The sequence below is a fragment of the Mustela erminea genome, chromosome 11 (genome assembly GCF_009829155.1).
Source record: "Mustela erminea isolate mMusErm1 chromosome 11, mMusErm1.Pri, whole genome shotgun sequence".
In the NCBI taxonomy this organism is placed as follows: domain Eukaryota; kingdom Metazoa; phylum Chordata; class Mammalia; order Carnivora; family Mustelidae; genus Mustela; species Mustela erminea.
In genome coordinates this window covers 50,476,458-50,503,379 of record NC_045624.1, presented here as the reverse complement: position 1 = coordinate 50,503,379, position 26,922 = coordinate 50,476,458, and the positions used below count along the sequence as shown (strand labels likewise).

Below are 26,922 nucleotides of genomic sequence, written 5' to 3'. Positions count from 1 at the left end.
AAGAATTTCTTAAAAGCTATAGAAAATATTGTCATATTCTCTCTTTCTCTTTCCCTCTCCCCATCTCCCCCTCTGCATCCCCCCCATATCCCCCCCCCCCCCAGGGGCCTGGCTGTCATTCTCATGGGCACACAATATCCCTGACAGTCTCCTTTGGGGACCGTGAGGGACCAGGAAGCTTGGAAACCATTTTGTTACTCCTGACTTGCGTTTCTCAAACTTACAGGCTATGACAAATGGTGCTTCTGAGAGAAACATGGATAAGGGAAGAGTTGTCAGTGTGTAAAACACGGCTGGGATGACGGCCACCATGTTGGGTGTGACTATATAAAAGCTAGGAATCAGCTGGGTTGTTCACAGCAAGTTCTAAGGTGACATTAAAAACAAAAGGAATTGGAAGACATAAGAGTCAGGAGAGCACAGCCTTGGTTCACTATTATTTGACTAGACAATATATTAAATAGATAAAAATTCCTTAGGTCCAAAGGGGTGGATAGCTAAAAGTCTTCTTTCTATTCCCATTTCCTAGACTCCTAGTCCTTTTTCTTCAGAGGCAATGCTCTTATAAGCTTCATTCTTTCAGAGAGATTTCACGCATGTCTGAGCGTGCATGCATACCCGTGCACACTCCACGCCTCCCATTTTTTACATAAAGACAGCCTTGTATGGCGTCCCACCCCTTGAGACTTTGACAGAACGATATCTACTGGAGATCATTTTCCATTGTCACAATAAGGTCAGCAAGCTATAGCCCAAGGGCCACATCCTGCCTTCTGCCTATCTTTGTATTATTGGTTTTTAAAATTGAAGTAGAATTAACACACAATGTTTTATTAGTTTTAGGTATACAACATATTGAGTCAACAATTCTATACATGTCCTTCTATCAGTGGTCATCACTGGACATCTGCCACCATACATTATTACAATATTATTGACTATATTGCTTGTGCTGTTTTTCATCTCTGTGATTTATTTATACTTAGATCCCCTTTAATCTTAATCCCTTTTTACTGGAACACCACCACATCCACATCCATTCACTTAACTATGGTCTATGGCTGCTTTTTATGCTGTGCAGGGGGCTTGGGCAGATACTACTATGACCCTACAGCCTGAAGGGGCACCTGGGTGGCTCAGTCATTAAGTGTCTGCCTTCAGCTTGGGTCACGACCCCAGGGTCTTGGGATGGAGCCCCACATTGGGATGCCTGTTCAGCGGGAAGCCTGCTTCTCCCTCTCACACTCCCCCTGCTTGTGTTCCCTCTCTCTGTCTCTGTCAAATAAAGAAATAAAATCTTAAAGAGGAAAAAAAAGACCTTACAGCCTGCAAAGCTAACAATATTTACCATTTGTCTTTTATAGGAAACATCTGGTGACTCTGGCCATAAGGAATCCTGATTTTAAACAGTTGCATGATATTCCATTGTAGAAATGGACCACAATTTAACAGGTAGCTTACTGGTGAGCTTTTAGGAGGTTGTTTAAATCTCTAGCTATCCCAGACATATGTTAATAATAAGAAGGTAGACCTGCAACAATATGTAATTTTGTATGCACATGAGTACAGTCACATTGAAAATTCCTGTAAATGGAACTGCTAGGTCAAAGGTTGCATGTATTTGTAACTTTGTCTGATATTTCATGTTTTAAGAAGAAAAGGGGAGAGACTGCCTGTTTTCCTACACTCTTGGGGACATAGATTTTTGTCACACTGGTTTCCCTCTTCTGATAAAGGGATGTGTCTAAACTGAGCCAGTCTGCCTAGCAGACACTTTACTGTGACACAGAGGAGCCCGGCTTGTCCCAACTGTAGTTTCCACATGGAATTCCTGCTGACGCTTTCCTTGTTGCCACGTGCCTCTCGGTCACCTCTGTGCTAGGACCACTATGGCTCAGTGTTCTTGCCTCCTCTCCAGCCCCTTATTTGGCACATCTGATACTCTGACACTTTCCCAGACTATCCAGAGGAAAAAGAGCCGTGGCCATGCGGCTGCAGCTGTGTTCCATCCTTTCAAGTTCCATTCTAGACGGTGGCCACCACAGCCTAGGTAAGGTTTTGTATTTTACATTTAAATGTTAATTCATTTTCCACAGAGCTCCACAGCCTTTATGAAGTCACTTCTGATGCTTTCACATAGATCGAATCGATGCCTCACCCTCCCTAGTTCTTGAGACAACTTAGTTACTTGCAAGTTTTAATGATCCTAAAAAACAGGGCAGTGAACATCTTTATATATGTAGATTTCCCTTGTTTAAAAATGACACTGGGTGAAAGAAAGAAAAAAGAGAACTGGCCTACTTAAGGGTATTTGTGAATATCTATCAACTGGTCAGTTAAGTCAATAGATCAAAATAAACAGGTTTGTTTGTTTATTTTCATCTATCCCTTTATCTATCTGTTGTCTTTAAAAGAAATAGTTTAAGGAGTCTTGTTTTTAAAATATTTAAATGCAACTGATGAATCATTGAACATTACATCAAAAACTAATGATGCACTGTATGTGGCTAATTGACAATAAACAAAATAATAAAGATAAATGAAATCTATAAACAAAGTTCTGAATATTCTGGATATTCTGAATATTCTGGGATGAAACTCTGGCCAGTTGAATGATTTTCATTTGCTCGTAACCTGAGTTGGTGGAAATGATCAGAAGGGACCTGACAAAATCCACAATGACTCTAAAAAAGTAAAAAGCATTATATTTTGGGGATGAAACGTTACTTGCTGCTCTTTTGCTATTTTGGAATATACAGTTACTTAATTGCTACTACTGCTGCTGCAAGATTAGTAGCTAACTCCTATTGTCCATTAAAACATAATGACAACAACAACAACAAAAAACTAAACAGTAAAACCCAGGCTGCTCTGAAAATAAGACTGGGGTGGAATGGGCAGGGCAAGCATCTGCTGCATGGGCCCGGTTTGTTTATTTTTTTAATGAACAAACAAAAAAGCCCCTATGGCCATACACAGCCCTGGCATGTAGGCAGGAGGGCTAGACCCCAGCCTGGGGCATCTCCCTGGGGCCTTCCGTAGAGCCCCTATGTTCCCCGGGCCCCTGTTTCTTCTCAGGTAATAAGAAAGAGGGGGTGAAGAGCTGATGCTCTCTGATGCCCCTTCTAAATCCTGGAGTCTACTTTTAACAAGTCCTTTCATGGCAAGTTACTTTCAAATGAAGAGTAAGTGTCCCAAATCCAAACTGGAGTGTTTCTGGAACTTCTGCAAACCGAGCATTAGACCACTTGCACGTTCCGTGTTCCAGAGGAGAGGTTTTAGGCCTCTGGAGCAAGAAAGACACCAAGAACGCTCACATTTGGGGAGGGGACACTCTTGTCCTCTTTCCTGCTATAGAAGCCTCCAGGGTCACCAGTCCCTGTGAGCCCAAGACCCCCGTGCTGGGCGTGCACACCTGAAAAACCGCGGCTGGTGCTCCACGCAGTTTTCTTCTAAGACCCGCCGCCTTTCTCTCTGCAGCTGTTCGATCCTCTGCTTTTGTATTTCAGCTTCTTCTATGTTCCCTTCCTCCAGGAACCTGGGGCAGGAAGGGGGGAAACACGCAGGTTCCAGGATAACACCGTCATCATGACTACTAGAATGATGGGTCTAGAACTGGAGATTCCCTACCTGTAAGATCCCTCTCCAAGCCTAAAAGCAGTATTTTGCAGTAGTTAGGGAAGATACTCTTTGTGGAATTGGTGATACATACAAGGTTCCAAAAATTGTATCTCTAAGAAGGAATCTGTCGCTTTCATCCCCATCCCTCATCCCACCTGCTTCCTCACCACGCCCTTCCGTGGGAGCCTTGGAGCCCATCAGACTGTTGAATCTCCGCTAGCTGGTAGGTTATGAATTCATAGGTCAACATGTTTTTAAAAATATGCCTTTCTTTCAGGGACGCTGAGCACCTATTCATATGTTTGAGAGCTGCATTTCCTGTTTTGTGAACGGTTCATTTTCCGATGTCCATTTTTTTAATGAGTTCATCTCGATTTCTGGAACCAATTCATTAAATGAATTGTAAATACACATTTCTGTTTGTCATTTAACTATTTAATTCTTGGTATGTATATATATGTATATACACATATATAAAAATATAAAAATATATAAAATATTAAACATATGTACATATGTGTGTATATGTACGTATATACTTATGTGTGTGTGTGTGTGTGTGTATACACACTTTTTTTTTTTTTTACTTTGCCACGAAGAAGGATTTTTTTCCTAAAATAAAGTCAAATATATAATTTTTTTTTCCTTTCTGGGTCTTGAGTCTTAAATAGGCCCAAGGACAGAGAATAGTTTCCATTTTACAGATTAAGAAACTGAGACTAAGAAGGTTTACACAGCATATTGCCAGCAAACACAGGATCAGAAGTTAGATTTTTATGTGCCAAAATAAGTGAAATCTGAGGGATAAGGGAGCTGGGTGCTTCTCACTCTTCCAGATATATAGTAAGTTCTGTCTTGTTGTGTGCAATAGAACTCTTAAAAATTAACACGTGTTTGGAGATTTCAATCAATTGAAATAAGGTGCTACTGAGCAATGACCTGAGTCCCTTCCTTTCATGACCTGAGTGCTTCAAGGCCCCCTGGGCCTCTAATCCTGATGACATTCGTCTCTCTTGGGCGCCTCTGGTGGGGTGGGAGTTGTCAGTAAGACTTTTCCCAACGAGTTTTACATCTCTGGGGATACAGATCTTTTACAAAGTGCTTACCTTTGGTCTGGTCTAAATCGAGTGTCCGTAGGTGGTAATAAAGACTTTGACAATGGATCCATTTCATTTAATTCCAGGGCAAACTGTGTGAAGCCATAATATTGCTCGTAGCCTTTTGGCATGGGATCTAAAAGAAAAAGAAATCATTCATCTCTAAGTTGCCTTTCATCTACATTACATCTTAATTCCTGCCTCTTTTTCATCCCAGACCAGCTATAATTTTTCTCTCTCAGCTCTAAATCCTGGCTAACAAACTGGTGGTGAATGTTCCACTATAAATCTTTTTCTCTAGAAGTTTTCTTCTACCTACAAGGATAAGACCTCTTTTGTGTGGTCATATAGGGAATTTATGTAATGCCATGAAGTTTTTATACTGTGTAAGCTATAAAAATAATTTTACAAAAATAAACATGTTAAAAAGAACTCTGGGTCCATTTTTTCCTGACTAACAAGACTCTGATTCTGGAGAATCCATTTTTCATTTAAGAGATGTCAAATCCTCCTGGAACTCTGGCTAGTTCCTAGAATAGTGTTGAAGCCCTAGCAAGCGGTCAAGGTTATTCTTTTCTTACATGCCTGCCCTTCTTTCTACCAACTCTTTCCCTCTAAATCTTACACATTTAAATTTAAATCTAGTTCAGCAAAAGCCAGGAATAAACATGGGATTACACCAGCAGAAATGCTGCCTGAGGTGAAGGGCATAGAGAATATGGGACCGAAGGAAGTAAGGCTGCTGGCCGGCTGGCATTCTACAGGATGGGACCCTCGCAGTCTCCAGCCGCAAATGTGTGTTATCATTCAAGCAAAGGGAAGAACACGCAAAGGTGATTCAGAGAACCTCTCGGCTGCCCTTCCCACCACAGGTCCAGACTACACAGGCCCAGGGGGGAAGGCAGCCTCCACCTTTCAAAGGGCGGGGCTACCGCAGAAGTTCTGACCTGCCTTGCGGCCACCACCCAGAGCCCTGGGGGCCTTGGGAGCAGAGCCACTGCCCCCATGCATCCAGAGGGTGGGGCATCGAGCCAAAAAGTATCATCTGCTGTCTTAGTATCTAATGGCATTTTTCTTACTGGGTTTGGGACTTACCCAGTAGCCATCGCCCCTTTCTTCTTTCCTATCTCTCCTTTTTGGAATGGGAATGTCTATCCTATGGGTGTCCTGTCATTATATGGAAGCACATTTTTGTTTCATGGGTTCAGAGCTGGAGAGGCTGGAGAATTAGACCTCAAGTCTCACCCGTACCTGATTTAGATAATATCTAGTTAAGAATTTGGATTTTAGACTTTTAGAGTTGATGCTGGAATGAGTTGAGATTTGGGGGGCTGTTAAGATGGAATATTTGACATGTAAGAAAGGTGAGGTTTGGGGGGGGGGCCCAGGGGCAGTGTCATGGGCTGAACGTTTATATCCTTTCAAAATTCTTATGTTGAAGCCCTACCCCTTCGTATGGCTATATTTGGAGAAGGAGCCTAAGAAAGTAATTAAGGTTAAATAAGGTCCAAAGGGTATAGCCCTGATCAGGCGGCCGTCTGCAAGCCAAGAAGAAGCTCTCACCACAACCCAAATTTGCTAGCACCTTGATCTCTGATTTCCCAGATTCTAGAACTGCAAGAAAACACATTTCTGTTGTTTAAACCACCTGATCTGTGGTATTCATTATAGCAAGTGTATATCCAAGTGTATTGCCCTAACTTAAATCCCAGCTAAAAATCAAGCTAAAAATACCAAGTTTATATACTGGGTAAATCAAATGTAGGCTAATAAAGTCCACTTCTAGTCTTAGCAGGAGTTGCTCTCACATACAAATACAAAAGCTTTCCAAGCACTGTTCTGCAAACCCAGTTTTTCAAGCCTTGGGAGTCCTTTCTGTCTAATTTTAAGTCTAATGTCCTGTGCATCCTAGTCATGAAAATAGTAGTAAAGCTTCCTACTGTGCCTTCACAAATCCAGCCCAACCACCAGAGTCAAGACAGTGGTTCTTCTTGAAGATGGGCCAGAGATGCTCATGGTCAAGGCACAAACACAAAGTCAGTGAGCAACCACAGCAAACGTACAGCCCACACCCACCACGTGCTCAGCCCAGCCGCTGCTTTAACATCCCAGAGAGAAGGTTGTTCTCATCTCCGAAACATACTTTAAGCAAAGGACAGTGAGTGCCTCTCTGAACTTCTAAAGCTAGGAAGGTGGCTGCTAGTGCCAATTCGTGCCAGCTTCATGGCTACCTCTGTGACAGTGGATGCTATATATGGCTGCCATCCAGGGAAAATGACACTGTTGGTTGCTTACCCTACAGTTATTTCCCTTTCTTACTTGCTAATGGGAAACTGATCTGTTTGTGTGGCACTGTGTCCTACCTAGGGGGTGAATCTAAGCCCATCTGAATCTTTTCTGCCTTCCCAGTTGCCCTTGACTGGATGGATTTGGACCCACTTGAGGCTGACAAAACTTAGTGACTCCTTTGCTGGGGAATCCCAGTAAAGGTTTCCTGAAAACTGAAAGGCTACAAGAGAAGATAGCTCTTTTATTCTGGCTTCTCTCCTGCTTAGTGACCTGTCGCATGGGGATATGATATGGAATCATGATAAATATTTTACACCCATGAGGGGACACATCACTGCCATATTGGGAGTAGAGGAATGTGTCGTCAGTGGTCTGTGCTTTTGACACAGGTAAGTTGTCTGTATAAACACTGTGGGGCCATCCAATCCCTTACTTGTTAAGTAATAGCACACCTCCTAATGGTTTAAGTTACTCTTAGAATGTTTTTTTTGTTTTACTTTGATCAGCCTAAAGCATACAACTGTTGGTATCTCAGAGCAATAGTTTATAATATGGTCAACACTTGGAAATATACCTATCAGATTAGAAGATGGACAAAAGTTTTAAAATGTTTTAGGGGACATGGTGTGAAGGTTTGGCTTCCCTAGCCCTCCCCACAGCTACTTCGAGGGCTCAGTATTTTCTAGAATTACAGGAGAGATCAGAGGTGGTAATGGTAATGGGTGAATCTGGGAGGCCCCTAACTTTTATAGAAGCCCCAGGTCACTCTTGTCTAGCAACTGCTTTTTCTTTACTCATTCTTACTCTATGATGACCTCTTATACTTCACTGACATTCCTTCTCAGAGCCCAGGATAGGCACGAGAGTGATGTGCGTAGCCTGGAAGACTTCCTCTGAGAAAGTGACCATGGATTAATAATGGCTTTGTTCTGGGATTAAGAACCAGGACCTAGCAGGCCAACTGAGGTGTTGTTGGTAAGCAGGAGGATGAGGTTGAGAAAGAACTGGGGAGTGAATGAAGGGCTGGTTGCTTGAACAGCATTTAAGCAGGTACAGGCTGGAGACTTGGGACGGTGGACATGGAGTCCAGCCTGTCTGCAGCAACTCTGGCCGTGCCTCCCCACCAACCCGTGCCCGAGACTGATTAGCCGGGGTACTGACTTGCTCTCCAGACACACGTGGATGAAGATGATCCCCCACAGTAGATGCTTTCATGCCATTTCCCGAACAGCCGATGCACCACTTTTCCATCCTTGTCAAATACTGTGCCTTCAATTTCACGGGCGTTAGTGCTCCAGTATTTTGCCTAGGATTCCAATGAGAGTTATTTATTTAATACTTTGGAGTCAACTAATGTCAGATACTAAGAGAAAAAAAAAGTCCAGAGAAAAAAAAGCATAGGAATGACTCTACATTGCATATAATTTGCTAGCTCTGGGTTCTGCCTTTTTTAAAAAAATCATACTTTTAATTACTTAATAAAAATTAACATCTAACCCTTTATTTATAGTTTGTGACCCAACAGTCGACATTGTGAGAGATACAGGTTTTCTCTTCTTTTGCTACACACAACATCAGAAGGAAAGGCTCAGGGCTCACACATTAGCCAAGTAATATAGTTAGCTCCTAAGCCCGCTTGTCTGGAGAAGCTGTTCCGTGGACGTCACCATGGCTCTATTACAATTTAAGACAAAATTAACTCATATATATTCTTTCTCAACAGGAACTGGACAGTCTTTTGCAAACCAACAAAGGGGGTTCCTTTGTAAAGCAACCCATTTTCTGTTTCTACATCATTTCTCCCCCAAACTAGATTTATTCATCCAATCCACTGGAACGTGATGCGTCCCATATTTCCCCTGTGGATCAGTCCTGATCTGAGAGCCCCTCAGTCGGGCTCAGCCTTGTGGGTTTCATGCAGTACTGCAAGCTGGCCAGCAGAGGGGGGTCTAACTCCCTAGAGTTGACTTTTCCCCCCCAATCTCCCAGTTACCTGCCCTAAAAAATCCCCAGGAAAGAACGGAAGGCATTACCTCATAAATCAAAACTCCTAGTGCTATTTTCATCCCAAACAGAATCCGTAGTTAAAAAACCCAGTAAAACTGAGTGGCATTTTGGGGTCATATTCTGGTGGTCTGGTTTCCCCATGCTGTGTCTTATGGGGAAGACAGGAGGAAGGCCAGAGGACAGCAGCATCACAGAGCTACATCAGAAGCATTAACCTGACGTCTCGACTCACGTAAACATGGGGGAAAAGGGAAACAAACACTGTCTAGGCTCTTAAGTGTATTCTGAAGCAGGAGTCAGATTTTCTGTTACAGCTGCCCCTGACAAATCCAATGCTGGCAATACGGTGGGACGCAACAGGGGAAGGCGCTCACGTTCCACTGGGAAGGTTGCATCTGTTTTCAGATTCTCTTCCAACACCAGAGGCACATCCAGTATTCTAATTCCCTTTTCTCTCGTAGCCACAGAAATGGATTCTCTGGCCCTGAGTGTGTGAGTACCAAGTGGATGGTGGAAATGGGACTCGAGCCCATTTCCTTGGCGGAGCTGCTGAGAAGCCACGGCCCTCACCTGGAACAGGGGCGTAGCGCCCTAGCCCAGATCACCCTTTGCTTCTTTTTGCAGAGAGCCTACGTGAAGTTTTCAAGGCAGGTTCATTTTTACTTTACCCCAAACATCATTAGCTTTTTCTCTGTCTACATCCTGGTCTGAAATCTAGGATATAAGAAAGACCCCAACCAGCTCTCCATCGAGTCCCCCAGCAGCTCTAAGTGGTGCCGAGAGGTACTGCATGAAATTCCACAGTTAGAGCCTCATCTCTCTGCTTAGGATTTTCATCTTAATTCAATGCAAATATTCCTTTAAGACCATTTTAAACCCATGAAATTTTTAAGGGCAAGAGGAATCTAAGGGAATCAAAGCACTTGCAAAGGTAAGCAGACTATTCCTTGCTTTTGCCTTTGGCCAATCTGTTCATGTACCCTATGAATGTTCATGAGCCTTTCCAGACATCAGCCCACAGCAGTGAGCAAGATTAGCTCAGGCTTTTGCTTTTCCGGAGTCAGGGGCGGCGAGGAGGGTGCTGGGACTGAAAATGAAAATACCCAAGTAAACCAACAGTGAGCAAGTTAACTATAGGCGGGAGTAAACACTTGTAAGAAAAGGGGATATGACTGAAAGTGACTAACAAGGCTGGGCTGATGATGTAAGGGTCTGAAGAGAGGGGCCTGAGGAAAAGAAGGTAGAGAGAGAAATGCCAGTGTGGTCAGAGGATGGTGGGGAAAAAAGAGAAAGGGAGCGTGGTGGGAGCTGAGACTGGAGAGAAAGGAGTGGGTGGACGCGTGCACGCATGTGCGGACACAGAACCACGTGCAGGTGTGTGCAGGTGTGCATGTGTGTGCACGTGTGTGAACATCGGGATGAGGGGGCAGTGCATACCGCACAGGGCCTTGGGGGCGAATGTCAGGAGGCAGGCTTTTATACTGGGAAAGATGGAAGTTGGGGGGGGAATTCTTGTGATATACAGCATGACATTCTTTTTCTAAATCCTAGTAAAATATGCATAACAAAATGTACCACTTTAACCATCTCTAAGCATACAATTCAGTGACATTCCGCACATTCATTCACAATGTTGTGCAATCATCATTATTATATATTTCCAGAACCTTCCCAAACTGAAACTGTGTGTCCATTAAATACTAACTCCCATTCTCCAGCCCCCCAGGCCTTGGAATCACCATTCCATTTTTTGTCTCTACGAGTGATTGCTCTAGGTACCTCACAGGTGGGGGTCACACAGTATCTGTCCTTGTATGTCTGGTTCATTACATGGAGCATAATGTCTTCAAGGTTCATCCATACTGTAACACGATGAGTTATGTTTTAAAAGTGTCCCTCTGGCCACTGCCTTGAGGACAGACCATGAGGAAGTATGAGTAGAAGAAGAGAGGCCAGAGGGGCCATGGCCCTGATAGAGGTGAGAGAGGTTGGGAGGGGGGACACCGGGGAGCCCCTGGCATTGCTTGCCCGATGGCACAAAGGTGAAGGTGGAAAGTTCCCTGAGATGCCCTGTGCCCCCGGGCCCCAGCTCTGCCAAGGCCTTTCCAGGGTCAACCTCACGAGGCCACCTGGGTTACCTTGATAAAATTCACTTTGCAGTGGCAGGAGTCATCATTCAGGTTCTTGATGACAATCTCTCCATAGTGCTCGATCCATCTCTGGCCACTTAAGATGTTATGGATGCAAGAGGTCACCTTGTTCCACTCAAAATGATCTCCGAAGCTAAAAAGGGGGCAACAGTGTCCTTAACAATTCCCAGAAGAGCCAGCAGCAAATGCAAACAAATATAGCTATTAAAAAAAATAAAGTCCCAGGATGAATTACTCATTCCTTCATTTACAGAACCAACACTGACTGAGGACCTAAGCTGTGCTGGGCAGCCTGAGCTTCTGCTCTCAGACATGCAGGCCACAGAGGGCCACGGTGGGCAGAGCTGGGCACTATGGAAGCTGTCAGGGACTTCACTAGAAGCTGGTGATCTCCTGGAAAAACCTACTCTCTCCTTTGACAGAGGAGAAAACTGAGAGCCAGAGGTGACTTGTCTAAGTCATCAGACTAGAGATGGAAAGAGCAATGGGGAAGGTGTGGGGATCTCACAATCTCCTCTCTCTCCCCACACACACATGCATATGCATATATATATATATACACACATATGTGTATGTATACAGTCTATGCAGAGACACATAACTATCTTACATATAAATCTTAATATACACATATCTTATACCTTTTTATGATGAGAAAGTATTCAGGTACTACTTTCAGAGTCATATACCAGTTATGTGGATAATGGTAATAAGACCAAACACTTAACACAGCATAGACTCTGTGCCATGGACTTTCTTCAGTGCTTTACAGATATCGTCTGTTTAATCTTCACAACAGTCCTACAGAGTAGGTGGTCCTGTTTTGTAGATGAGGGAACGAGTGCTCAGGAAGGTTAAAGAACCTGCCCAAGGATCTGCAACTGGTAAGCGAGCATCGGAGTCCTGTTGGGCCCCAACCTGGAAGCCACCCTTGCAGCCACTTTGCTTTATAAATGAGGGTCAGTAATCCCTGTAGAATCAAGATGTTCTTCTTAAAAAGAATTTTGACAGTGAGGTAGGTCAATGATGTTAAAGCAAAACCACCATCCCTAATTTTGTTAGGAAGTAAAAATAAGTTTTTAAAAAGCTTCTGTTCAGGGAACTTTGGTTTCTAGGTAGTATTCCCATGGGAAGGAAAGAAAATGTGAGCTTGTTGAAATGAGCTACATTTGAACTTATTGTCAAACCAATTAAAAGAAAAAAAAAACAAGGGGCGCCTGGGTGGCTCAGTTGGTTGAGCGACTGCCTTCGGCTCAGGTCATGATCCTGGAGTCTCAGGATCGAGTCCCACATCGGGCTCCCTGCTCAGCAAGGAATCTTCTTCTCCCTCTGACCCTCTCCCCTCTCAAGATCTCTCTCTCTCTCTCTCTAAGTAAATAAAATAAAACAAAACAAAACTAAACAAAACAAAAAACCACATACTCAACACCATGGGGTATAACAGGAATCCCATTCCTAAAGCTGTATCTTGGCCCTAAATTCCACACAGTTCCCAACCATAGAAGAACTTACGCTGGCAGAGTCACGTGGGTTGTGCCAATAGGAACAATTTCCATGGATTTGCCCCAGAATTTGTTTTTCCATCTCACATCTGAAAAGAAATATCAATTAGTGCATATCTAGCAGGAGAGCTACACAGATCAAAGAATTCTTGGGCTGGGAAAATAATCACTATATAGAACAGTCTCTCCATAATAAAGTCCATTACATTATAGGATAACATTTCATTCAATACAAGTACCAACTGAGTATCTGGGACAGAATCAGGAAAACTAAAATTATAGATGAAGTCCCTCTCTTAGAATAACTCATGGTAGGAAAGGCAGACAAAAGTGAAAACAAGTAATGCTCAAACAGAGAAGCACAGGCTATAGCTAGGTACACTGTATGATGAAATGGAGCCAGAGAAGCAGGAATGACCAACACTCTTGGGGAAAGCATCAGAAGGGGCAACTTAGATCAGGCTTTGAAGAATAAGCAGGAGTTCACCAGGCAGAGAAAAAGTGACAGAAGACAGAAGGCAGCTGGTCCAAAGAGAGAGAGAGGTGTAAAAGAACAGGGTGTGCTTCTGTCCTTTGGGTCTTGGATTGTTTAGAAAGAAGAGCAGAGAGACAGATTGAGCACAAGAACAATGGACTCTAGAAGCCAGGCAAAGAAGTTTGGTATGTATGCCTTGGGGGAAATGAGATATTTCTTTAGACAGAAAATGCATGCGATTATATATGAACTTTGCAAAGACAATTGGGAGAAACAGTTAGTGGACCAGTAGCACAAGAGATGAGAAGGAAGGTGACAAGTTACAAGGCTGCTGTAATTGGTCAAGAGGTAAGGAGGGTAAAGTGAGCTAACACAGTAGTGGACAGAGTAGAAGGGAATGATCCGAAAACCCGAAAGAAGTAGAAACAGAACTAGTTGGCAAATTAGATGCAGATTCTGAACAACAGGGAGAATTTGTCGGTTATTTCATATCTGTCTCACTTGCATAAATGGTGGCACCAACAAGGAGAAAAACAGAAGAAGAGAGTAGAGCATGGCTCAGTCAGTTAAGCTTGTCTGCCTTTGGCTCAGGTCATGATCTTGGGGTCCTGGGATCAAGTCCCGCATCGGGCTCCCTGCTCAGCAGGGATCATGCTTCTCCTTCTACCCTTCCCCCCTGCTCATGATTGCTCCCTCTCTCAATTTCCTTCTCTCAAATAAATATCTTTAAAATTGAGAGAGTAGAATAGAAATAGAATTTTTAAAAAGGATAGAAAAAGGGTGGCATAGACAGGTGATCCCACAGACTGCTGCAGGACAATACACAGACCATGGGGGAGCCAAGGTGAAAGTAGGGAGGCCAGTAGGGGACCATGGCCATGAACCAGGAGAGGGATAGGCCTGGGACCAGGCAGCCCCTAGCCACATATATATGATTTCACTTACATAAATATCCAGAATAGGCAAATCTATAGAGATAGAATGTAGGTAAGGGGTTGCCTAAGGATGGAAGAGGCCGATGGAAATTGGAATTTGTGGTGGGAATAGGTATTGGCTAAAGGGTGGTTTTTTTTTTTTTTTTGAGTGATGAAAATGTTCTCCTTTTTTTAGAATTTCGTTCATTCATTTGTTCATTCATTCATTTATTAATAGAGCTCAAACGGGGAGGGGCAGAGGGAGAGGATGAGAGAGAATCTCAACATACCCCACACTGAACATAAGAGCCCAACACAGGGCTCAATCCCATGACCCTGACGTCATGATATGAGCCAAAATCAAGAGCCAGATGATCAACTGACTGAGCCACCTAGGCACCTCTGGAGTGATAAAAATGTTCTTAAATTGATTGTCATGATAATCGGAAAATCTTGTGAATATATTAAAAATTACTGAATTATATATACCATTTAATTAAGTGAATTGTATAATATACAAATTACATCTTGATAAAGTTGTTACCCCCCAAAAAAGATAATTATTGTTTTTGTTTTTTTAAAGATTTTATTTATTTATTTGACAGAGAAAGAGATCACAAGTAGGCAGAGAGGCAGGCAGAGAGAGAGGGGGAAGCTGGGCTCGATCCCAGGACCTGAGATCATGACCTGAGGCCAAGGCAGAGGCTCAACCCACTGAGCCACCCAGGCACCCGAAAACTGTTGTTTAAAGCAAAAACAGTAATGATGTATTGTGGGGTTTATAACATATATAAATAAACATTACTTCTGCAATAGTTACAAATGTTAAGAGAGGGGAAATGGAAGTATATGTGTAAGTTTCTTATATGTAAGTGGCATATTATTACTTGAAGATAGACTTATGATATATTAAACATATATAATATAAAGCTTAAAGTAAAAATGAAACAAAAAGGTATAGCTAAGAAGTCTACAAAGGAAATATGATGGAATCATAGAAAGTACTCAGTTCAAAAGAAGGCAGGAAAAAAAGGGGAGCAAAGAACAGATAAAACAAACAGACGACAAATACTAAGAGGCCACATTTAAATCCATCTACATCAATAATGATAATAAATGTAAATGGCCTAAACAACCTGGTTAAAAGGTAGAGAAATGTCAGATTGGTTTAAAAAGCAAGATTTGGGAGTTGTGAGCCTATGCGAATAGGTGAGATTGCCCAGGAAAAGGCTGATGAGGAAGAAAAGAAGAGGGCTAAGGAGAAAACTGTCATGTAAAGTAAGGAGCACACAGAAACTAATTGGAGGAAATCCATATTATCCGTAACTTAAAAAAAATAATAAAGGGCTTACAGGGTCAAAGACATTTAGCAATTAGAAGGTTAGAGATATTATAAGAATTATTCCCAGAGGGCTTCAGTGAAAGTTAGAGGTGTTTCTAATCAAGCTTCACTTCTAAACTTTAATAGGTTAGAAGATTCAGAAAAAGTACTATAGTACTTGTACCCTAAACTGGTAATATTGTCTCCAGAGAAAGAAACTGGTTGGCTGGGAACTCGGGTGGAGGAAGGAGCTTTTTTTAATGGCAAAGGAGTAAATCAAGTGTCATCACTGTTGACAGAGAAAAATGCTTTAAAGTTTGATGTGTGTGCTCACTGTTTGAAAAACCAGGATGCTCAAATTTTCCTTGCCCTTTGAATAAATATATGTTAACAAAATTAATTAATCCATTTAGAAAATATTTGCAGTCTTACTTATTCTTCAGAACAATCCACCCTCCTCCCAAATCCAAAATACAAATGGAGACAACTGCAAAACTAAAAAAAAGTCAGCAATCTAAAATGTACTGTTTAGAAATAAAATCAAAACTTTTCAAAAGCAAGAAGAACCCTGTTGTCTAGACTCTGATAAATACCTATAAATATTTAGTGTCTCTTGAATACACAAGGCATTTCAAGCTGCTGTGGAATTAGAGAAAAAGTTACAGAAATAAGTGGCAGTGGCCCAGACACAGATGGAGAAATTTTTTTGTGTGTTTTAAGGGAAAAACCAGATTATCTTCCTGAATCCTTAATTATGAAGTAGACAGGTATTGGTAATTGTTCAGGGGTGACAGGCAAGAATGCCAAGTGGTGTAGATCCATACAATAAGGCCCAAGTCCAGGGCCTACCTGTCATATTCATAAGCACCTTCAGTAGTTCTTGAATAAAAGAGCTCTAGAACATTACAAAAAGCAGTGCAGGCCAAATATATGAGCACATTACCTTGCCAGAAAACAAAATTTCCAGACTCAGCATGACATGCAGAGATAGGTGGATGGTGGCTGACCTGATGGAAACAAAGGCCAGAAAACAAAAAATTAGTTCACTTTTGTGTCTCATGAAATCCATTCCTTCGCCCTTGTCCTGAGAGGTGACACAATGTACAGTGTCTAAGTGAATGAAAACTTCAGTTTTCCTACAACAAATCGGTCCTCAAGAGGGCGCTCTTCATACAGCCAGCCCCAATTTGCTCATCTTGCTGAGGACTGAGAAGAAATCAGGTGCATGGAAGCCTCCCGAAGTACAGGAAAAACAGCCAAGAGGTAAATGTTGGGTATAGAGACACATTTTGAAAGATGTAGAACAAAAGCAGGGTCTCTCTCAAACAAATAAATAAAATCGTAAAAAAAAAAAAAAAAAAAAGACTGGTTCAAGAAAATTTTTAAAAGAATAATGTTTATTTTTTAAAATTTTATTTATTTATTTGAGAGAGAGAGAATGAGAGAGAGAGAGTGCGCGTGCACACGGTGTGTGGGTAGAGGCCAAAGGAGAAGCAGACTCCCTGCTCAGCAGGGAGCCCGATGCGGGACTTGATCCTCAGACTCCAGGATCATGAGTTGAGCTGAAGGCAGTCACCTAACCAACTGAGCCACCCAGACGCCCCAAGAATAATATTTCTATATAAAAGATCCAAGCAATTATTGAAGAAATGTTAGTCAACTGCTAAGGAAAACATCTAATTCATTTTCTGTCAAGATAAAGAAAATCTTGAGTAGATATGTAATTTTGTTCCAGGAAAGAGAATTCCCCACAATGGAGACTGCTGCACATTTCTCTGGGTTTTGTCACTGGGGTCATTACTTCTGTGCTGTTCACTAATGAAGAAGTTAAAGAGAAAACCCAGCTCCCGAGCTGGGTTTCCTCATTTCCTTAGTAACTCGAGGCAAGTGAGCGGTGTACATATTACAATTACAGTTCAGGACCAGTGAAACCAGACAAATGCTGTCAGCAGCTTTTCAAAGTTTCTCTGACTGGGCTGCTTCTTAGCAAGTATCTTACATTTAGAGCATCCAGTCTAATTAACGTCTGTATATTACCCAAGAGACCAACATCAGAAAAATTCAGCAGTGTTTACCAAACACACCGACAGGAAAGAAACAGACGTAAACCTCAGCACTTTAGGTTTAGTAAATCAGCGGTTTTCAGTGGGGAGGTGACCCATCTCCAGTCACTCGCCTTGCCCTGGACCCTCAGCTGTAATGAGGAACAGGGTCTGAAAACCCGTTGTATGAGCCTGTTCCTTCCTCGGAGAACTCTGGGATAGGATAGGCTAGTCTAGAGTCGTTCCGCAAGCACATGTAACTGACGGAATTTCAACTTTACCAACTTGACCCGAAGAAAAGTAGAGACAAAGATTTCAATAGTCCATGTATCTTTCAGGTCTCAAGGAATATAAATGCCAGATCTGATATGAGGCAGGAGATGCAAATTTGCTACCCCTTGGATGGTTTTCATTCCCACAGGCCTCTTAAAAATGTAGCCCCTCTCAACACCTGGGTGGCTCAGTGGGTTAAAGTCTCTGTCTTTGGCTCAGGTCATGATCCCAGGGGCCTGGAATCGAGCCCCGCATCGGGCTCTCTGCTCAGCAGGGAGCCTGCTTCCTCCTCTTTCTCTGCCTGCCTCTCTGCCTACTTGTGATCTCTGTCTGTCCAATAAATAAATAAAATCTTTAAAAAAAAAAAAAAAGAATGTAGCCCCTCTCTGTGCCTATGGGATTTTCTTTCTTTTTTAAAAACTTTTTCTCCCCCCAACAAAGAGATTGAGAGAGAGTGTGAGTAGGCAGAACAGCAGGCAGAAGGTGAGGGAGCAACAGGCCTGAGCCCCAGTGTGGGGATCCAGGACCCCAGGATCATGACCTGAGCCAAAGGCAGGTGCTTAACAACTGAGCCACCCAGGTACCCACTATGGGATTTTTTAGGGCAATATTCACTTTTAGCAGGGTTTAGAAGCCTAAGTCTTCTTCTGGCCTTCATTGTCTTTTTGTCACTGAACTCCTTGGAGATATTTAATGTCACAAAATGAGGCATTCCTGTTCCCCCTTCTTCCCCCAACAGCTCTCAGTGAAAATAGTGGAGTTAACTACTACACCTTGGGATCATATAAAACTAAGTCACGGAAGACAACCTGCACCCTAGTTCTTCCTCCGCTCCCCCCACCTACTCCGCAGTGCAGCAGGTGAGGAGCTACGGAATGTTCCCCTTCCCCCAGAACGTAGGTATATTTTAAAGTAGATAATTAAAAGTAGATCATAGTCATTCCCACATAAACAATGTGGTAAAAAATGCAGGGTTTGCAGTCTTGATTAAGCATGTGGCATTTCATAGGTGTGGCCAAATCTGGCTACAAAAATCAAACATCAAAGCAAAGTACAGTATATACAAACTATAAATCTCTTCTGTAATAATTTTAAATCCCATAAAACTGGGATAAATATACTATCCACATGAACTATAAAAGAAGCCCTATCATACCATAAAATCTATACACACCCATAAAAATTCAACTTTGACCTTTTAAAATTATTGTGTCAGACACATGAATCAGTGCTTAGCAAAAGACCTTTATGTGGGTTCAAAATCTGTTTTCTGAACGAATAAATCTCAGTGGTCAAATATCAATGATTTTGCTTATTTTTTTTCTGGCTTAAAAGGGCCTTTGGGAGTGATTTATTTGGTGCACATTGCTTTTAAGAAGTTTACAAAGCTTCCCAGGAAAATTGAAGTGAGGTCTGATTTTTTCATGGATATATTTTCTCACAACAGGTATTTATTCATGAAACATTTCTGGAGCATGTGCCGTGTGCCACACTAGCATCAGGGAACGAGGTAGGGCTTCTGGAGCCCCAGAGATGCAGGTCTTAACTCGGCAACGTCGTCTAATGGCTGAAGGGCCTTGAGCAAGTTTTTAAGTCTCTGGGCCTGAGCTACCTCATCTATAAAACAAGGCTCATACCACTGGTTTTGCAAACATAAAGATGACACATAAAATTACAGGATCTTGTGCTGGTATGAAGTGGGCAGGGACTAAAATTTAGCCATTTTTCATGAGTAGTATTTCCATTTAGTCATCATGGTGACCTTGACCTCATGTCTTCATTGGTCTTATTTTATACATTAGGAAACAAAGAACCTCTCCAATGCTACGTGGTTAATTGGGGGTGGCTTTAAACCAAAGTCCTCTGATTTCGAATCCAGTGTTTTCCTTTCTGTCCCAGCTGTCTCTCTATGGCCGCTTTCAAAGCTGGGCTCTGGTCCTCCCCAAAGCCTCCACACACCGTTAAGATCCCATCGCATGGATATTTAGAAAAAGAATCTTCTGAGTCTGAAATTCCAATTTCTCTGAGTCTCATTTATGTCATGGTAAAATGAGGTCTGAGGGTCCCTCTGACTTCAAAATGCTCTAAATCTAATTCTCAGTGTCTCTTCAAATCCCAGCACCAGTGGATGTCAGCCATTTGGGAGAAGATTATACTAAGGCTTTGACTAACTTGAAGGCCCATTGAAAGGGGGTAATTCAAGGCTCATCATTTAATTTTTGCTGATGGCAATCTTTCTAAAATCTACTGGAACAGAGAATGACGAGCACAATATAGCCTTAGTGTTGGATTTGGTTGAGTTTCTCTTCTGTTACATCTTAACCCAGATGTAACTCAGAAAGTTATTTGGTTTTGAGTCTGAACTGACCCAGCCCTGAAGGAGACAGCGTCTGTCAGCTTACAGGGTAAATCCAGTTTAGACGGTTTCTAGCATCCCTCTCTGCTTCCTCCTCTCCATCCCAAATCAGAGCAATCTCTAACTGGTAAAGATCCCCAAACATTCGGGAATTTAGTATATATGGTCCTTACTGTTCAGGAATTTTTATGTAGCTTTCTTTCTACAAGCCCAAAGTCAGCAAGTTCCCTGACTAGTTGAGCATTCCTGTCATTTATTTCTATCTCTCAAGACTTTCTTACCCTGACCTGACATTTTTAATTTATGTTTTAAATGTACTTTATATAAGAGGTGAGTGGTATGGGGAGAACCAGATGGGGAAAGAGTGTATTTTAATATTTGTGTATTTGTGAGTATATCTTTTTCAGATTTAGAAAAGTCTCCCTTAAATACATCACTTCTGCAGCTGCCCAAAGACCTAACTATAGAGTCTACCTAGTGTCTGGTTCGCCTCCAGCCTTGAAGGACAGCTTGTAGAAGGGAAGACGAATGCCAGGTGAGAAATCAGGCAGGTGCCTGCGTGTTCAGGTGCCTGCCTCTGATGTGTCCCTCGCTGTCCTAATCCCTGGGGATAGAAAACATTCTGGTGCATAAGTGGGCGAGATAGATAAGGAAATAAAGAAATAGATAACATAGATAAAGAAATTTGTCAGTAGAGAGGATGGTAAGTGGGAGCACTATGCCAGACAGGGCAGTAGGGGCAGGACTCTGTACCACGGAATCGTCTGGGGCTAGGAGAAATAAGGAAGCGCACCGTGTGGAAAACCGGGAGAAGCGCATCAGAGGCAGAGGACATGAGCACTGCTCAGGGCTAGCCAACACTCTGTATGTTTTAAGAGAGGCAGAAAGCCAGTGCGGCTGACACTGAATGAGCAGAGGTGGGAGAGGTATCCTCTCCGGGACTAATATCTTGGGGAGGAGGGGAGAGGGCTTTGTGGGGCCATGGCCAGGACTTTGGATTTTATTCCAAGTGACAGGGGAAATCATTGGAGGGTGTTGAGCAAGTGTTGCTCCTGTTTTGAAGCAGGAGCTGGCTGTTGGGTGAGAAACTGGCTGTGGAAAAAGAGACCAGCTAATGAGTCTACTGCAATGATCCTAGTCATTGATTACCCTGGCTTGGGCTTGGAGGCCAACACCAGTGGGGGAGCCAGTGAAAATGGCTGGCTGTGGAAGGAAGGCTTCTGAAGGAAGACCCCAGGATTTGCTGATCAACAGGATATGGATTCTAAGAAAATGCTATTAAGGATGATGCCAAGGTTGCTGGCCTGATTTTTTGGGGGAGAAGGCAGTTGCCAATTATTTTCCCTTCCTGCATGTTCAGCATGCATCACGTTGTTTGACAAGCCTATGGCTTCTTTTCAAAAGCAGAAACAAAACACACATTAAATGATAACTTGACCCAGAGTGGAGGTTTAAACCAGAAGGCTGGTTTAGCAGCCTTGGATTTGATCTACTGTTAGTTCTCTTTGAACATCCTGAATCTCCCTTCTGAAAACCTCTTTAAATAAGATGCCACTTTAATCAGTAGTGACAAACTCTGCCTGCTAATAGATAACAGAGCTATTTTATTGTGAGTGAGCGCGCAGGGAGAGAAGTGATAAGCATGGTATTTATAAGTCCGTCCAAGAATATCTGTTCATAGTTCTCGTGATGAGTAACAGAAAAGCAAGGAGGGCTGAGGCCAGGGAGCAAAGGGGAAAAAAGACTTCATTTGAGTCTTTTATGGGTTAGTGACTGCCAAGAACTCCATTTAACTTTTCAGTCCTAAACTCTAAACAGCACGTGGCTGGGGGAGGGGATCCAGGGGGAGTAAATGGTTAGAATGGCCCCAACAGTCATCCGAGAACTGAAGTTCCAGATCATCAGGAACGATCTTTTAGAATAGCTTAACTGCACAACCTTTAGATACCAGACCTTTCCCAAAGGTCTACAAACAGAAGCAACGCTAACTGAAAGCAGTTTTCTGAACCAGTCTCATCTGAACCCCGTCTCTGATGATGCTCCAAGCCAGCTGCTTAGCTGTCTGCCAGGTGGCAGGAGAACAAGTCAGGAAGAACCTGTCGGTAGGACACTTGATCCCTGAGGAGAAAAAGGAAGTTGGCTGTTGGCTGTTGGGTGAGAAACTGGCTGTGGAAACAAGACACCAGCTAATGAGTCTACTGAAGGGAATTCCTGTCTGAATTCCCCCTTTTCCGAGCTTATTTAGACGGCCAAGGCTGACTCACAGTTCTCGGCACATCAAAGTCCTCCCCAGAGAAGGTGTTACAGCCAGAGGGTGGAACGCAGGACAGGAATGTTTATGATTTGTTGCTTATTCACAAAGTCCTACCTGCGTTTGGTCTAAGTGACAAGGGCAGGCCAAGTTCCAGAGTCTGATCAGCATACGGAGCGCTTTTTTCTCACCAGAAGCCAATGACCCCGGCAGCTCGGAGCACAGTAACTACACCTACGAGAGACCCCGAGGCAGGTGAGGGAGGGAGGCCACTGCAGGGAAACAGTGGGCACCAGGAGAGGCGAATGCTCCAGGCCTCGGGTTCCCTGCCTCTGACTCATCCACACCTTACCTGCCACACAGCGGGTATTTTGAAAATCAAATGAGTCTGTGAAAAGCACAAAGGACTCTGAACCTAATTGTTCATTGTTTTGAGGAAAATTTGAGCAGCCACGTGCTTCCTCTGGTTTCTGACCGCATGAGTCATTTTGATGGGGCATTTTGGGGTCTTTGGGGTGAGAGGCGACACAGAGGAGCAAGCTGCTGTGGAGCCAAACTCTGTGAAGAAGCAATTATTTCAGTGTCTTCAGCCACTGACCACTTCGAACAACCACATCCCCACCCAAACCACAGAACAACACCGTCCAAAGGCTTGGAGTAAAGGATAAATATAGCTTTTCAAATCTCGAAAACTCCACAGAAGAGCCGAGTTACCCTAGTTTCTTTCCACCGGGGTAAGTGAGTTCCGTCAGCATCTTTGTTAGAGTAAAATCCCACCCAAAAGTACTAGTTTGGAAGTCCTACCCAGCTTACTAGTCATTCAGTACACGCGACTCGCTGTAGAGAGGTACCAGAAGGCAAAGCAGGCCCCGAGCTCTGAAAGCCGACGTGTAACGTGTGCATGTAATGTGTGCTGGGAGCCATGTGCTGTCTCCCTCAAGGCAGAAGATCTCCTGGGCCAGGAGCAGGAAGAGCCGCACCGGCAGGTACCAACATGCAACCCACCAAGCAGCCCAGCGTGCTCTGTCAGTGTGTCTAAGTCTAAGAAATTAGACATAGATGGTCTTCGCGCGCAGTGAGTCAGCGGGTCAGCATAAACGAGGCTGGAAGAGGGAGTGCAGGAGGCTGAGCTGATGTGTCTCCCCAGGGCCAGGAAACGGACAGCCCTGCCCCAAACCCCTACCACTCCTGGGGCCGTGGGCAGCTGAGCACCTCAAATTCAACAGCCGCCTCTCCTTTTCATTCTATGCTCACCCAGTGATGAAATTCTGGTTTCCCAAGTCATCTGTGTATGGGGAGAGGGATGCCTGGTCTTGTGACCGAAACCTGCGGGTCCCCAGGTCAGGCCTACTCTTTAGAGCAAACGCACAGAAGGGCGTTCTAGTTTATAGATCAGTTTCTTAAAGGCTTAGCTAAGGCGACTCTGTCCTTGAGAGACTCTTCCATTCCTGGGTATCCTCAAAGAACCAGCTCTCTGAGGCCCTAAGGCTTAAATTCCAGGCAGATGATTGGGCTCCAGCATGATGGGGACTGGTGAGCCCACATGGCTGACTTTCTGTTAGAGACTCGCCAGGGACAGTCTGCCTGCTTTAAACCCCTCGAATTATACACCTCATTTACTATTTTTAACATGGCGCAGTAAAAAGCACTTTCAAAAAGTTGCCCTCAAGATGAGAGCAACAGCCAAGTGCAGAACGTTCACTGTCTTCAGTGGGAGTATTTTATACCTCAGTGTAGCCCTTCACCTGAGCCATACGGCAGCCTATGAGTTCAGCCTTATCATTCCTGTTTTAGAGAGAAAGACGCTGTTGAGGCTCAGAAAGTTTAAGTAGCTTATCCGAAGCCACACACAGAAGAAGTGCTGGGGTTAAGGTAGGAAAACAGGTCTCCATTACACCCACACACCCTATGCTGCTAACAATGACCAGATCTCTTTCTTGCTTATTTCCTGGGGATCCATTTCACAGAACCAAAGACTGAGTTATGTAATGCTCTTTCTGTTTTTGTGCACACATGTCCAGCAGCTCTGTTTTCTCACTCCGTGCCACCACTGGAGGTGTGCAAGCAGATCCTGATTTTGGCCCTGCCCCGCCGGGGGCTCACGGGATGGAAGCTCAGCTTCACGCGAAGCCCACGTTACTACTCTTTCCTTACACCATTCATCCTGTCCTGACTGTCTGCTGTAGTCTGGGCTATTTCGGGCCGTTATTTCCTCACATGAGTGCATATAATGCCATGGTAACCAAATCATATTTTCATTTATTCCCATTCCATTTTAGCTTTGGTATTTAAATAACCCAGTTGAATTTGAATCGAATTATCTTTTCCTTTTAACTACTGATTTAACTCTCACTTCCTCGATATCCGTATTTAATTTGTTTTAGCTTCTAACTGGAAACCTACTAAAAATGTGCTTTGGGATTGTGGTATATTCCTTTGCCTTTGAGTCTTGGAGAACACTGCTTGTCCTCGACAATGAAGACCAGCACCAGCCTCCTAAGTCCCTCAGCTACAGGCCTTTCCACTTCTACCTGCGGGATGCAAATCCATTGACAAAGGGGGCAGCAAGGTAACAGGAAGGAAAACAATATGCTAGCATCCCACCCATTTTCCCTCAGTTTTCCAAGAACTGGGAGGAGAGAAATGTACTGAGCAAATGTGTTTAATGCTCCCAGGCTGACATTTAGGGATATGTGGAGGGTGGACATCTTGGGTTGTTGTCTTAACTAGAGGTGAGAGGAGTCTTTTTTATTTTCAGTATTAGCTATTTCAGCTAAACAATTCCTTACTGGCAGACACTCAGGATGTTCCAGTATCCCACTATTCCAAACCATGGTGTCATGTATCAATCACGACCACAAACACTCCGATCACACTTCATCCTCCACGTACGACACCACACCGAGCCCGTGGTCGAGAGTATCTCATTTAATCATCACAAAGCCATCTGAGGTCTGTAACCACTGTCATTATTTCCGCTTTAAAGAGGAAACTGAGGCACAGAGATGTTAAGCGACTTGCCCAGGGTTACAAACCTGGTGAGAGTCAGAGTTGAGATCTGAACCTAGGCTAACCCCAGAGACCCTGCTCTTTCTTCTCGAATATTGTTATCTGCTAATGCTTACGTGGTTAAGTCTCAACGAACTTCCAGGAATGCAGGCTACATCAGTATAAAGTATGTCCACCCGCCAGATGAAAACAGGCATTGCCGGCCCCCAGCCCCCATCCCACTGCCGTCTCCCCGCGCCTGGAACAATGCTGGGTAGGCTTTACACGCTCAAGAAATAGTTATTGATTGAATGAATAAATACATGAATGAATGATACCTCTTAAAATCAAGAATGATGTCTTTTTTTGGTGCTACCCATTTCCATAGTGACGTTCATACCCCAGAAGGACAAGGTCAATGAGTAAGGGTGCACACTTTAAACCTTTAGATCAGTTTGGGCAAATGCTTCACCCTTTGAAAATCTGTCTCCCTATGGCTTTCCACAGAGGGCACTGTTGATGCCTGCTGTCAAAGGCGGGCTCTGCCTCCCAAGTGCCTTCCTGCTCACGGGGGTGGTCAGGTTTCAGTGGAAGGGAAATCGTTCTTTCTCTTTATGTGTAAATGCACTGTAATTATCTCGGTCGCTTTAAAGCCTGTGAAAGGCGGACAATAAATATTTCAAAAGCACATGTAATGGAAGGCGTGAGTGACTCCTTCAGTGCAAGCTGATATAAAGGGGTACACAACAAACAAAAAGGGTAGATAGCCACCTGCTCTGAAAAAAACTGGAAGCCTTTGTCCTCACGGATACACTCATACGTTTCTCCGAGAACAGGATTAAAGGGCTTGCTCCCAGCTCGGAAGTAGCTGGACGCATATGCCGAGACAGCGAAGGCGGCCACGTACACCTGAGGAGAGGGAGGAAAGAACGTTATTATTTAACAAACAAACATTTTTTTTTAAACAAACAAAGATATAAACAAAACAAATTTCTCCCTTGATGGTTTATTTTCGAAAGCCAACAATTTATCTCTGGTTTAGAAACAACCAAACCAACTTTGGTTTAAAGTGGCAGGTTTAAATAAAGTTCATTTTGGCCCAAAGACAAACAAAGCAAACATTTGCAAATGGCTCATCTGTCCTAATGTCAGTTGGTAGAGGCTTTTAAGAGGATGATATTTATCAAGTGAGCTCCCCTGTTCTTGAGCTGTTCAGCCAAGTCCAGTAGCTCTAACCTGGTAATAATCCTAATTCTCAGGAAGGAGAGAGAAAAATATATTAAAGGAGCCAAACTCCCCTCAGAATTCAGGAAAAGCGACCATTCCTAACTAGATACCGTGGAAACCTACAAACTCATTTTGACAAAAGAAAATCTGTGATAGCAATTTCCTGAGTTTTCTGTAACAAACCACGGGACAGGACACAGTGCCTTTGAGAGAATCTGGCTTTTCTGGGAGGAAAAATGAAAAATCAAAAGGCAAAGGAAGGACAGGCTATAGATAAACATGAAATAAGCACTCTCTGTGACGCTCTCAGCATTTTTATCAGTTCTCCTTTCAGGCCACCAAAAAGACACATTATTTTTCTAGTCTTTTTTGGGGAGGGGCAAGTACAGAACATTGAACCTAGGTAGTG

The 26,922-nt window shown here is 43.3% G+C and overlaps 1 protein-coding gene across 5 annotated transcripts in view; it reads right to left on the bottom strand.

The window, feature by feature from the left end:
* The window catches only part of OSBPL3 (oxysterol binding protein like 3), a 179,288-nt gene that overhangs the window by 3,877 nt on the left and 148,489 nt on the right, over positions 1 to 26,922 (bottom strand). For all 5 annotated transcript variants that reach the window (XM_032304466.1, XM_032304467.1, XM_032304468.1 and 2 more), the window contains 7 exons: positions 26,058 to 26,195; positions 16,320 to 16,383; positions 12,677 to 12,755; positions 11,153 to 11,297; positions 8,169 to 8,313; positions 4,728 to 4,854; positions 3,416 to 3,538 (listed from right to left, as the gene is read on the bottom strand). In XM_032304466.1, the coding sequence (XP_032160357.1) occupies positions 3,416 to 3,538; positions 4,728 to 4,854; positions 8,169 to 8,313; positions 11,153 to 11,297; positions 12,677 to 12,755; positions 16,320 to 16,383; positions 26,058 to 26,195 (821 nt within the window). The remainder of the gene's footprint in view (positions 1 to 3,415; positions 3,539 to 4,727; positions 4,855 to 8,168; positions 8,314 to 11,152; positions 11,298 to 12,676; positions 12,756 to 16,319; positions 16,384 to 26,057; positions 26,196 to 26,922) is intronic.